At 35.0% G+C, this 13,580-nt stretch overlaps 1 protein-coding gene across 4 annotated transcripts in view; it reads left to right on the plus strand.

Annotated features, from left to right (window-relative positions):
- Window positions 1–13,285, plus strand: part of LOC114474768 (leucine-rich repeat and fibronectin type III domain-containing protein 1-like protein) — a 194,630-nt gene extending 181,345 nt beyond the window's left edge. For all 4 annotated transcript variants that reach the window (XM_028465277.1, XM_028465276.1, XM_028465278.1 and 1 more), the window contains 2 exons: window positions 3,270–4,081; window positions 12,555–13,285. Coding sequence is in view for 1 of the 4 variants with exons in the window: in XM_028465279.1 (XP_028321080.1) it covers window positions 3,270–3,277 (8 nt within the window). In the remaining 3 variants the exon portion in view is untranslated. The remainder of the gene's footprint in view (window positions 1–3,269; window positions 4,082–12,554) is intronic.
- Window positions 13,286–13,580: the final 295 nt, after the last annotated feature.

Raw genomic sequence — 13,580 nt, forward strand, 5'->3', positions numbered from 1 at the left:
GTCATACTTGGAGGAGTGAAGCTATTTTGTAAGCATTGGAAACTTTGAATCTGACAGATTACCAATGTCCTGTGGGGTTCCTCAGGGCTCTGTTCTTGGACCTCTTCTGTTTAGCCTTTATATGCTTCCTTTAGGACAAATTTTACAGAACTGTAAGGTTGATTATCAGAGCTATGCAGATGACACACAACTATATCTATCACTGAACCCAGATGACTATGGTCCCATTGAGGTGTTGTGTGACTGTTTAGAAAAAGTTAACTGCTGGATGAGTGAAAACTTCCTTCAACTAAACCATGACAAGATGGAGGTGATTGACTTTGGCAACAAGGAAAAGAGGACTGCTGTCAGCAATTATCTTGAGTCTCGATCTTTAAAAGCTAAAGACCAAGTCAAAAACCTTGGTGTTCTGATTGACTCAGATCTTACATTCAGCAGTCAGATCAAATCTATCACAAAAACAGCCTTCTACCACCTAAAGAACATCTCCAGAGTGAAAGGTTTAATGGCTCAGAAAGATCAGGAGAAACTGAGCCATGCTTTTATATCCAGCAGACTGGACTATTGTAATGGTCTTCTGACAGGAATCCCCCAAAAGAGCATCAAACAGCTACAGCTGGTTCAGAACGCTGCAGCTCGGGTCTTAACCAGAACAAAGAGGTCAGAACACATTACTCCAGTTTTAAAGTCTTTACACTAGCTCCCAGTCAGCCTCAGAATAGACTTTAAAGTTCTGCTGCTGGTGTATAAATCTGTGAATGGGTTTGGTCCAGAATACATCAGTGACATGTTAGTCAGGTATGAACCCAGCAGGTCTCTCAGATCTATGGACACAGGTCAGATAGTGGAGCCCAGAGCTCACAGTAAACATGTTGATGCTGCTTTTAGTTGTTATGCTGCAAAGAAGTGGAACAAACTGCCAGCAGAGCTGAAGTCAGCATCCAATGTGAACATTTTTAAATCAAAGTTAAAGGCACTTTTTTTCTCTACTGCATATGATTGAGAGAGAGATTTTTAGTCATGTTGTTGATGTCATGATGATTTTACTGATGATTTTAATTGATTTTACTGATGATTTTAATTGATTTTACTGATGATTTTAAATGTTCTTATTGATTTTAAACAATTGAATGTTTTATCATGTAAAGCACATTGAGTTGCCTTGAGTATGAAATGCGCTATACAAATAAATTTGCCTTGTCTTGCCTTGCCTTCAGGTGGACACCCTTTAAGTGACAAACCATTAAAACATTTGCAAAATTTTCAATTGCAATTGTCTTCTATATTTCAATGAAAAGTATCAAGCATGTATTTTGAATAATAAAAGTGAAAGTTAAACCCAAGTGTTTATTTTAAAGATAAGTGCCAAACAAAATTACTTGCTTTCAATTTGATTGTATAAAAAAATTATTTTGCTGTTTGTTGGAGCAAAAATACATTATAAAGCAGCAAAGATTAATCACAGATGCAATTCAGAATATCCATTAGAGTTATCAGCACCATTATTTATATTTTCTCATGCTTCTTCAATTTGCTATCACCCTCCTGTGTGATATTCATTGTGTGCCACCTTCTCCTTCCAAAATCACTTCATCCCCTTCATCCATCTGCATCGAACGGAGACGGATGAAGGACAGGAAATGAGAGAAATTGAACATGATAGAAGAGAAGATGGTGAAGATGTGCATTGGTTGTGATGGATGAATATTGACTCACATTAACAAGGCTGCAGTGCATTCTTTAAATGACACAGTAAGCACTTGCTGTACATAAACATTGCTACGAAATATTCCTCCTGACAGATACAGTTAAGAAAAAGCACCCTTGGCTAACGTACACATTATGAAGAACAGCTGCAGCATTACACAGCCTCAAGAAGGCAATGCTAAATTTCTCTGAGCAATTACTTTTCCTTGTCACTGAGTCTTGTGTATACGGCCTTGAATAGATTTTATCAAGCAGTTACAGTCAAACGAAATACATAACACACACACGACACTAATAATGTATAGAGCAAAGTTACAAGGGTAAATAACCTATAAATAAAGTCAAGCATTTTAATTTAAGGACAGTTGGTCTGATAAGTACAAACATTTTAAAGAAAGCCATTGATTTCCAAAACTAAAATCCTAAATTAGCTCTTTACCCTAGTCCAGTGTTTCTCAAATGGGGCTCGCGGTACGCAATGACACTAAAGGGTGTACTTGAGAGAAAGACGAAAATTTACAAACAAAAAATGATATTGATCTTGATTAGAACATGAACTGAAAATACAAGTGTCAGTCTTGGTCCCACTCGAGGTGGGAGGTGAGTAGAAATTATAAAAACTATGGTAATACTGTATATTCATTCAGGAAGCACTAAATACTGTTTCATTCCACTTATTTACAATGGGACTCTTTCAAATGTGTGATATCACCCATTCATTCCATCATTATGCTCTGTAGTTGTTTTTTTCATAGAATTCTGAGCAAAATGTTTAAGTCAGGCAAAAGGGGTAGTAAGTTTGAGAACCACTGCCCTAGTCCACACAGAGTTTATAAAGACCTGACTGCAGTTCTGTAGATTAATTGACCTATTTTTTTTTTTTTTTTTTGTCTTTTTTATTTATTTTTAGTCTTTTGACTAAAATGCTAATTTCTTTTAATCAAAATGTATTCATCATTGACTGTTTCAGTTACAGTTTTTTAACCAATTAAATGACATTAATATTTTATTCGACTAAATCTGTAGCAGATATAGTCTACTAAAATATAAAGCAGTGTAGTTTACGCATGTTGCATCCCTTGTGACAAAATTAGTTTTGTTTTTATTTCTTAATGGAAACATCAATACATTTTGATAAAATTTTCATTCACTTTTTTTTTTTTTTTATTCTTTAGTCCAATTATTGTACTTCAAAAAACATAATCGACCAAAACTATAACATTTTTAATCAACAGTCATACCCCGCCCCTTCCTTTCAACTGACCCAGCTTTGCCATGGTTAGTGTGTCACTTTTTCAAAACAATACAAGAGGTTAAAAAGGTTGTTGACCCCTGACTCATTTTAAACTAATCCATGCTGTCTAGATGCAAAGCATTGAGTTAGTGCCTTTGTCCTGTGCTATTTGGAATGTTTTGTTCTGAAATTCCCCAACTTTTTCTTGTGTTAACCCCGCCCCCTTTCAAAGTGATCATTTAAGCCTTGGAAACCCATTTTTCCTTAATTTACTTGTTCCTGAATTTAAACTGGACATGTTCTAAAAACACTCTCTTTTGTTTTGTAGATCACTGAGGACGTTTGTGGAGAGCTACCATACCATTGGGGACAAGCTTGTGAAAACAAAAAGAAGAAGTTAAAACAAAAGGCCACAGTGACTCCTCCTTTTGAGTCCACCCATTTTTTTCTTTGTCCATTGCTACCCTGGGATTCATAATCTTTACTGGTTTACTGTGCACATCCCTTGCTTTCACGTTTGCATTGATTAAGCTTGTAGACGCTTTGGGTTTGTTAGGAAGGATATTCCAAGACCCAGCAGTCAGTGTCATCATCAGAGGGGAAATGAAGACAGCGTGAGCTTTAAACAGCACCATACATCTGTACATGGGTATGTTTAAGCATTAAAAACACCAGGAAACATGGATTATTCTTTGTCATATGTGACAGGACAGTTGGACACACAACTCTAAATCGACTGCTCAACAGAAAAAGATGTGTGTGGGTTAAAAAAATCTGGCTATTTCTTGAGGTAAATGGAAGGGTTTTTGGCTTCAAAGGACACTTTATAACAAGGTTATGCTGTTAAACTGAACTGAAAAAAGCCTTTCATGGATTTAAAGACTCTTTTAATTCAACTTCTGGAAAGCACATCGATCTATAAGAAATTCTGAACTCAAGGAGTTTGACCCATTCCGAACAAACCTGGGCCCAGTGGAGCCTGAACTGGAATGATCTAGAGATCGGACACAAACTAAACTGTATGTAGGACCAAGTGGGCCTGTGATCAGCACTCTGTTCCTCTCTCTCCTGGCAAGGCAAGAGAGGGGCGTGCATACCTTAAACAGCCTCTCTCTCAAGATACCGTACCTACTTAAACAGGTGAGTGCTCCAGTGATCAGCCTAATTAATCTAAGAAACTTTTTTAAAAAAAGGTAATCTAAAAGCTTAAGACTCAAAAGGATCATTGATTCATAACTCTCTAATTTTATTTCGACCATTTACTGAAACTGGCATTGTTAAATAGTTTATATCAGGGGTTCCTTGCCTTGTCAATCCGTGTACCCTTCGTTCTTTGGTTATTCAAAATAATATATAAAGGTGTAAGTATTTAGTTTTACTGACTTAAAACCAAAACTGAAATACAAAAACCAAATAAGCAGCGTTTTTCTGTTTAAAATTAAAGCTTCTGTTTTTTTGTGATATTTGAATTTTTACAGGGACACTATGGACAAGAGCTTCGTGTTTTAGGATCACCACACAGAGGGGACCCACAGATGGGGGCAGACTTTTTCTCTGCTGTGTTTGATAAAAAAAGATCTTGTGTAGCATGTTTCCCACCTCACACCGATGGTAAAGAGGTGTCATTTGTGTGTCGATGACGTTTCGTTAAAGAGTTGATGCTGGAAGTCCAAATCTGTGAATATCGTGCCAACTTTACCAAACAGTGTTACAGTCCAAATAGTATCCAAATAAACTGGTGATAGACTAATGACTGTGAGGCTGGTGTGAGAAACAATAGATGTTAGAACTTTTTTGGCAGATTTGACACGTTATAACACAGACGGAAGTTGATCACAAGAAACGATGAGCACCAGTAGATTTATTACACTACCTCTGGTTCCTTTAATCACAAATCATATCATATCATATATATGCATGTTTTACGTAACATCCTTTTTTTTTATTCATGTATTAATAATTCATTTCACCACTTTTTATATCAGTCGTGTGACTTATGCAGTGATCATCCCCCGTCTGTCGGGGGTTAATTTTAAAAGAGAAAAATACTACTTGTCTGGTTTTTGATATTTCTGTATTTCTGTTTTGGTTTTAAGTAAGTAAAACAAAAACAGAATTTTGGTTTTAAAACGGAATAACCAAAGAACGAAGGGTACACAGTCTTCGAGGGCCCATTTTAAGCATGTTTGTGATGCAGTGCCTTATCTTCCCCCAAAGGGTTTGTCCCCTATAAATTGATTCCTAAACATCCTAATAACTAACTGATATCAAAGCCACAATCCGAAAAAGCGATGAGTTATGCGACCCCCCTCGGGCCTCTTCCTGGTTAATTCAGGGTCTGAGGGACTGGTTATTTCTTGCACCCACTCTTTCTCTCTCACAATCTTTTTTTTTGTCTGCCTGCAGCAGTGATTGAATACTATAGTCAAGAAGAAAAAATGCTCCCAGAGGTTATGAGTTATAAGTGAACAACAAAGCCTCAGGGAGGGCTTTGCTGCCACAGTCATGGAGCAGCATTATATGCTAAAGTCCGCTAGCAAGGGAGCGGCTGACCTATACTGCACAGCTACTCTGTTCACCTTGGACTCCTCTTTTCAGTAGTTCTTCACAATATGACAAATTATTGACATATATTTAGGGGAATCACAGAAGAATAGCATTCTGATACAATGCAACAAAAGCAGAGATTTGGATCATTTTGCAATGCGTTTCAGTCCGTTTTCAACTATGTCAAGAGGACGAACATCATTTCAGTGAGCATATTTAGGACAATAGGCTCATGATGCTTTTTCTGCAAATTCATTGTTTCACAGTCTAGCTTTTTATGGATTTGTTAGTCTATAACTTACACGTAGGCCTAATTCATTTAAGACTTAATTATGTATTTTCCAAGCCATGCTGTAATTGCTGGGTAATACAATTGGCATAAATTGCTCTCGTAATTTATGGGCTGTTGCTTTACTGGTTAACAGACAATCATTGTGATTGAAATTCAGCAAATAGCACTTGGGTTTTTTTTTTCATGATGGCATTTGTAACAGCAGTAAACACATCTACTGACAGTCTGCTTTCACTGATTGAAGGATTGAGGTGCTTTTTGTTCATTAGAGTACTTTTTCTGTTGTTTACTTGTTAATATTAATTTCCATAAAAAAAAATTACATCATGCCATTAGTGTTATTTTTTTTTTAAAGTAAAGAGATCAACTTTACACCCTTTCAAGTAGCTGTAACAAATGAATACTGTTAGAGCAACAACAACCATATTAACTTTTTAATATTTGACTTTGTTGAACTTAAAGACAGCCTTACTTTTGCTTTCATGTATGTTTGAGCAAAAGTCCTACAGACCAGTGATTCTCAAACTTTTTTGGCTCAATACCCCCTTTTTTATTTCTGAATGTAAGTACCCCCTTTTGTCTGACTACAGCATTTTTCTCAGAATACTATGAAAAAACAACTATAGAGCATAATGGTTGAATAGAAAAATATTTTAAAGAATCATATTTTGTAAATAAGTGGAAGGAAACAGTATGTAGTTTTTTTTATCATTTCCGGTCATCTCCCTTCTGGTGTCATATTCATTTTCTAATCAAGATCACTTCCAACATCATTATGATTATCATTTTAACTAAAAATAAACATAAAACCCCATATTTGTAATGCTTTTAGTTGGAAATCATACACTCCGTCTCATGTTCCCCCTGTAGTGCCATCGCGTATACATAGGGGTACAAGTACCCCCATTTGAGAAACACTGCTATAGACAAAACACTGTGACTAACTGTGTGTAGTAGAGATCTTGTAGGTTCCATATTCTCCTCTTTGTACATCTTCTACTCTGGAGTTTTCATGTTATGTCATCACCTTCAGTTGCCTAATGGAATAGAAACCCAACATGTTAAAAATAAATATGTCACTTTTTCCATTACTAAACTCTAAAGTTGAAAAAGTATTATTGTTTTGCACTGATGATGTTTATTTGTGGAATACATCCAGTGGGAAATCATGTTAAAAGTAGCCTTAACCTGTTATTTCTGTGTAGACTTATCGGTTAATGTCGGAAATCAGAAATTCAGTTTTAGGTAATATCGGACAACTGCAAAAAAGCGAATATCATATATCTCTAAGTGCAAGATGTTTTTTTAACACTATGCACTGTTTTATGCAAAATCCAACCATGGCCTCAAACATGCAACAATTATTTTCAATGTAATGAGGACAATAAACAAAATGCTGGTTAGAGAGAGACAGACCACAGCTGTTTGGGTAAATCTAAAGGTAAAGTCAGTGTCTAACAAGTTCCCATCATGCAGACTGATGGGCTATGCTGTGACTTCCATTTAACCAACATGTCACATCTGATAGTTGATGTGTCACTGATGTAGCTGGATGTGGCTGTTAATATATTACTATGTTTTTGCCAAAGTGGCCGAGGTCTCTGTCAAACACACTTAGACCCGTTTTTTAAAAGAGTTAAATGAAAAGACACCAATGTAAGACACGTTGCTGTTCAAAGCTTTGTTAACAGTTAATACTACTTTTCAACTGTCAGAGTAAAAGAGAGGAAGTCATGCAGATGTAGGAGGACGGGTCATCTAATTGTCCGTTCAGAAAAGGAAATCGAAAAACAAATAAGTGGTTATTTGATTTTTCCTTATCAGGGTCAAGAAGGGAAAAACAAACATTGCAAAATCAGTTGATTTTCAACTTTTGTTTCTACAACCAAAAAAGAGAAATACCAGAAGACAAACACAAAAACAAAAAAATCTCTGGTGTTTTCAAAATAAAAGCACATATGAGGACACTGCTGTTTTTCGGGCACCAAAATGATCTTTGTAAAGAGATTGTGCAAAATGTTGTTGAAAAACTCCTTTCACTCCCACTTTGTCTGCAGATGAAAAGCCTTGTTTTGCCATTTCAAAACTGATTGTGGAGTACGGTGGTTCCAAAGACATTTTAAACAGCAGGGAAAATATAGAGCTAATTCATAAATTTGGGCACCAGAAAAACAGCAGCGTCATCATATTTGTGCTTTTATTTACTATACTTTATTCACCATAATGAAAAACTGGCTTTGTTCTTTTTTTGTCCTCCAGTATTTCTGTTTCTTGGTTTTAGAAACAAAAATTGAAAATCAACCGATTTTAAAATGTTTGTTCATCCCTTCTTGACCCTGATATGGAAATATGTCTTGAATTTCAATTTTAGTTTTTCAATTGAAAACAAAAATCAAATAACAACTCGTTTTTGTTTTGGGTTTCCTTTTCTGAACGGAAAATTCAATGGCCAAAACATACACTGACCGAGGTTGTGGGGCACTTTATGCATACATTATATATGTACGTATATTATTTTGTTGCCAAATCTGAAAGAATGTTAAAAGAATAGCATCCTATAACTTTGTGGGTCAGTTAAGTCAGTTGGAGTTTAAAATAAAATAGGTCGGTAACACTTTAGTTTAGGGAACACCTATTAACCATTAATTAGTTGCTTATTAGCATATGCAAATTAGTGACATATTGACTATTAGTCATTATTACATACTTATTCTGCATGGCCTTATTTTACAACCAGTAAGCCATTAATTGAGAGTTTTCCTAACGCTAACCCTGTTTGGACTGCGAGACTGCCATCAAGTGTATAAAAAAAAAAAAGTGTATAATAAGGCATTAATAAGACTAAGGCATTAATAAGTTCTTAATAAAGCATTAATTAGTACTTAATAATGACAAATTAAGAGCCAATACCTTACTAATGCTAATAAGCAACTAACTAATGGTTAATAGGTGTTCCCTAAACTAAAGTGTTACCAATAGGTCTTGTGTAAAATACTGGACAATATACAGTACTGTGATGATGTTGGAAAGAAATACTATGAAAAGAAAGATAAAAATGAAGAGATGGTTCAGAGATCATTCAAACTAAGCATATATATAATCAAAGTATGGTTTTGTCATTATGTAGACGTGAGCTTATGGCATATGTACGTATGGTCTCTTGAGCTGAGCTGTAGAAATAGGAATGAAATGAGAAAGAGGAGGCTGCACATGATAAGCAGATTTATAAAAAAAAAGAGGCACTGGAAGAAGAAGGGGGTAAAATAAAAGTAGACATGATGGCATGGAGTAAAGGAGGAGAAGTCAAAGGAAACGACAGGGACAACAGTGAGTGGGAATTGTAGAGGATTAGTCAGTGTGTACATCGCTGCTCATGTACGGTCCATTGATGTGTCTGAGGTGCAGCTAAAAGCAAACACCATAGTATGAATAATAAATGACACAATGCACACACACACACACACACACACAATCCGTGTTTATATTTTATTTAATACATATTGTGAATTCTTGTCCTAGAGATAGAATAGCTGAACAGAAATGTTGGAAATGTGTCTTTGTCACTTCAAGACAGCGCGATATTTAGCATACAAATCTACAGCATAAAACAAAAATAATTAAGGAACATGTACTAAAAATCACAAGTCATTGTTAAAATCAGATTGAAATCTTTGTGATATTCCTGTTATTATCACAGTGCAATATGTACGACTGGAGTGAAAAGTATATTGTGTTTTTATTCCCCTTACATTTATTCAGATCAACAATCTATCTTCCCTATGTGCAAACCAATGTTGTGCAATTGGCTACATACAGAAAACTTTGTATGGGCTGAGATTTGTGCAACTATAACTGAATTTGAATACCGGTAGTTGGTATTGAATTTAAAAGTAACAACTTGAAATTGAATTTACTGTTTTAAAACTCATTTAGTAACTTCAAATTGTGTTTTTTCCTGTTAAAAAAAAACAAAAAAAATCATCTTAGTACCTTACAAAAATTCAACATACTGTATTTCTGCTTTTCAAATTCAATTTCACTACACAGAGACACACTTCCTGTCGGCGAGGCTGAGCAATCAATCACTGATTCATGGGACTCCTGTTTACATCTACAAAAACTCCTTTACGGCCCGTAGAGGGTGTGACCATATATTGAACATTTTCAAAAATACAAACTCTCGATGCGGATAATAACCTCAACTTCTAACTTCTTCAACGCAAAGAACAAAAAACAAAGCAAAAAAGGTACATTAAAGAAAAATAAAAAAACTGAATGTTGAAAATCAACAAATAAGGTGCATCAGGGCTCCCATTTGAGATGGGCATACAAATGTAAATATATAAATATAAAAATATAAATTGGAGCATATGCACATCAGGAGTAGATCTTACTAGTCTGAAGTTTTTTTTCAGGGTTATATAGATATATATATAATAAAGGCCTGTATTATAGATATCTATGGTCACACCCTCAATGGGCCGTAAAAAAGAAGCTTCTGTAGACGTAAACAGGAGTCCCATGAATCAGTGATTGATTGCTCAACCTCACGTGCAGTGAATCTGAATTTGAAAAGCAGAAATATGTTGAATTTTTTAAATGTACTAAGAATAAAAAAAATTTCCAACACGAAAAATTACAATTTCAAGTTACTAATTACATTTTTTACTTTCAAATTCAATACCTACCAACTATTCAAATTCAGTTTCTCATGGCACAAATCTCAGCCCATAACTCCGCCCCTTTCCTATGTACACAGGGATCAAGGGAGAAAACCCTGAGCTAAGTAAGCTAGACTATATCCAGCTTTGTGATGCCTCTGTAGATTTAGGATTTCTGGATATTTACTCAGAATACAATGTGAATGATATACAATGAAGTGATTAACTAGTGATATATGCTTAAATAAGAATAATACTGATATTGTAACATTATGGTTTATGATTTCAGTTTATCAGAACAAATTATTCCAACTATTATTATCTCACTTCTTTAGATATGCTATTGTTAAATTCATTTAGTTATCCATTTGTGTGCAGGCAGGCTGTTCTAGTCAAACATTAAAACATGTATTTATATATTCATATTTTCTATCTCAGTAATATTTCATCTGACTGACCAATTGTTTACTATAACATGGTCAAATCATTTCCTGCTCTTTCTTTTGTTTAAATGTGTTACCGCCCAATAAGGGAAACAAACTTCCTCCCATTTGATGCTAAACTGCTTGTTTGTAAAATCAATATCTTGTTTGTCATTGTTACAATATTGCGCGCTGGAGGCACTTAACCTATCTGTTTAAAGCAATACCATAGAAGTAAAGCCTGCATTTGCTAACAAGTAAATGAGCGTTTGGAAAATAGAACCAGGTTTCCCCCAAGAGAAAAGCTTATACTGTGACAGCTAATCATTTTACAATGATTACATTAGAGTACTACTGAGACCAGCAGTAGGGGAGATACTGGATGTTCTTGTTTAACAAGGGAAGTGGTGAGTTGGCTTCCATTACCTGTTCTCCATTAATCTATGATCTTTAGGCAAAATTGATTTTTTTTTCTATCTATATAAATGATTCCTACTTTAAAACAATCCAACGCTACAGCCTTATGACTATTATCATTGTATTAGCTTTCACTGTGATATTATAGTGACCAGTGGTTGTAACCAGGGTTGAGGTCAATTAGAATTACAATTTTAAAAAATCTGTTGCTGTCGTAATAGTAATTAAATTGTAATTGAGTTCAGATAATTGACTTTGTAATTGTATTGGCCATGGCCAACTGGGGAACCATGTTACAGTTCTATGTACAGTTCTACGTATGCTGTCAATTATTAAAAATCATGTTTCATATCAAGTTATCCCACATTTTACAATAAAAAAATGTAAAAAAAAAATTACTTTAGGGGTATACTGACACAAACAAGGCTCAGACTCCTCCCACACCAACAATATTAAATCTTATATTTTCATTGATTAAGAAGCCAAACAAGGTAACCAATAGAAAGAAAAGAAATTAGATATTTGTTTTTAGTGTTTTTCACAGCTTATTTATGACCTGAATAACTTTTTTTAGGTTGTTTGTTGAAGGCTCAGTAATTGTAATTAATTGTAATAGAAATAGAAATAGAAAATAGTAATTGAGAACGTAATTGTAATTGACTTTCTGAGGATGAAAAATAATTGTAATTTAGGTGTAACTGGAAAAAAAAATGCTCCTCAACTGAAAAAATGGAATTGACCCCAACTCTGGTTGTAACTATGATGAAGTACTTAATATTGCTGAGTTTCAGAGGAAACAGCAATCCTTTTTGTACGTTAATGGAGGTGAAGTGCTCTTCATAATATGGAGTGTAATCAGTCCCTTGTTTTTGTCTCATCTAATCCCGCAGGCTTTGTCCTGTCTCTGCTTCTTCCTGCCTCTGTCACTATCTCTCTCTCTCTCTCTCTCACAAATATACTCATTCACCCATTTCCTCTTTTAGCACAAGCCACAAATTACAGTCAGTCAAACATCATTTCTTTTTTGCCAGAAGCTAAAAAATATGGTAGTGGCAGGTCTTGATGACGTCTTTTATTGGAAATCTTTAGCTGTTGGATGTTTTTCGATCAACAAAATTGCTTGCCCACATTTGGAGCTAAATAACTTCATGTCATTTTTTTTTCTTCTTTTTTCTCATTTGAATTATGATTCATTTTTAATTGTTCAAAGATCATTAGGTTTGTAAAAGAGAAAATTGCTCGTAAAACTCATTTCTTTTGTTTCTGTTTTTCAGATCTAGTGAAGAAGGAAAAGGAATCAAACATCAATGGGGATGAATTCACCATTCGGAGAGAAAAGTAAAAGAAGCAGGGTACCCCACAAGTTTCATCACCATTTTGGAAGTGAAACATCCTCATTGTTACTTCCACAACCAAGTTTGCAAGTGAAATAAGCTGCACGGCAATCATAAAAGTTTACCGTGAAAATAAAATGTTATATGGTTATAAATCATTGCATATCCATCCATTATTACTTGGCTGTTTTCAGTTTCACCCTGCACTTGTTTATTATCACTCTCCTTTACGTAAATATGGAGTGCACATACACGTTCAAACAGCACATCAAGCAACAGGTCACATATTGCTTCGTAATCATGAAAGTCAGAGTAATGCGTCTATGTACTAATAATAGGTGTGTTCGGGGTGTCCTGCTCTGGCATCTCCCTGTTCATACCCATTCTTGGACTGTGTAAATTGGAAATGTGACACAAATGCCATCTCAAACATGTATTATCCAGTAAGTGCACGTATGTGCACTTCCCTGGTGTCATCATAATCGTCATTATCATCATGAATGTTGCAGCTCCCCACAGATATTTCAGGTGGTAGGACAGCAAATAGACAGAGAGCCTCAAACCCCCACAAACCGCCTATTCCCAGAGGAACCCCTTCAAAAAAAAAAAGAAAAAAAGAAAAGTACCTTGTCTTTACATTCCTCCCTCCTGTGTTCTTCACATTTCTTTCTTTGGACTTTATATTTTGTATGTGTACATACAACTATTTCAAATCTTATAGTTTTGTACATGTAATTTTTATGGTGTGTTGATTTTTTCTAATAAAATAAAAAATAAAAATAAAAATGATCTCCCTCTGCAATTATTTTTGTCTTTATCACATTAATGACGTCTGCTTCTAATCTACACCAAGAAGGGCAAGGGTTTTATTCTGAGATGAACATTCTATTGCACTTTCTTTTCTATCTGGAGATGAAATTCATCATGGAGCTGATGATGGACTAAGAAAAATGATGGCGTGTTAAT

The sequence above is a fragment of the Gouania willdenowi genome, chromosome 13 (assembly GCF_900634775.1).
Source record: "Gouania willdenowi chromosome 13, fGouWil2.1, whole genome shotgun sequence".
Classification (NCBI taxonomy): Eukaryota; Metazoa; Chordata; class Actinopteri; order Blenniiformes; family Gobiesocidae; genus Gouania; species Gouania willdenowi.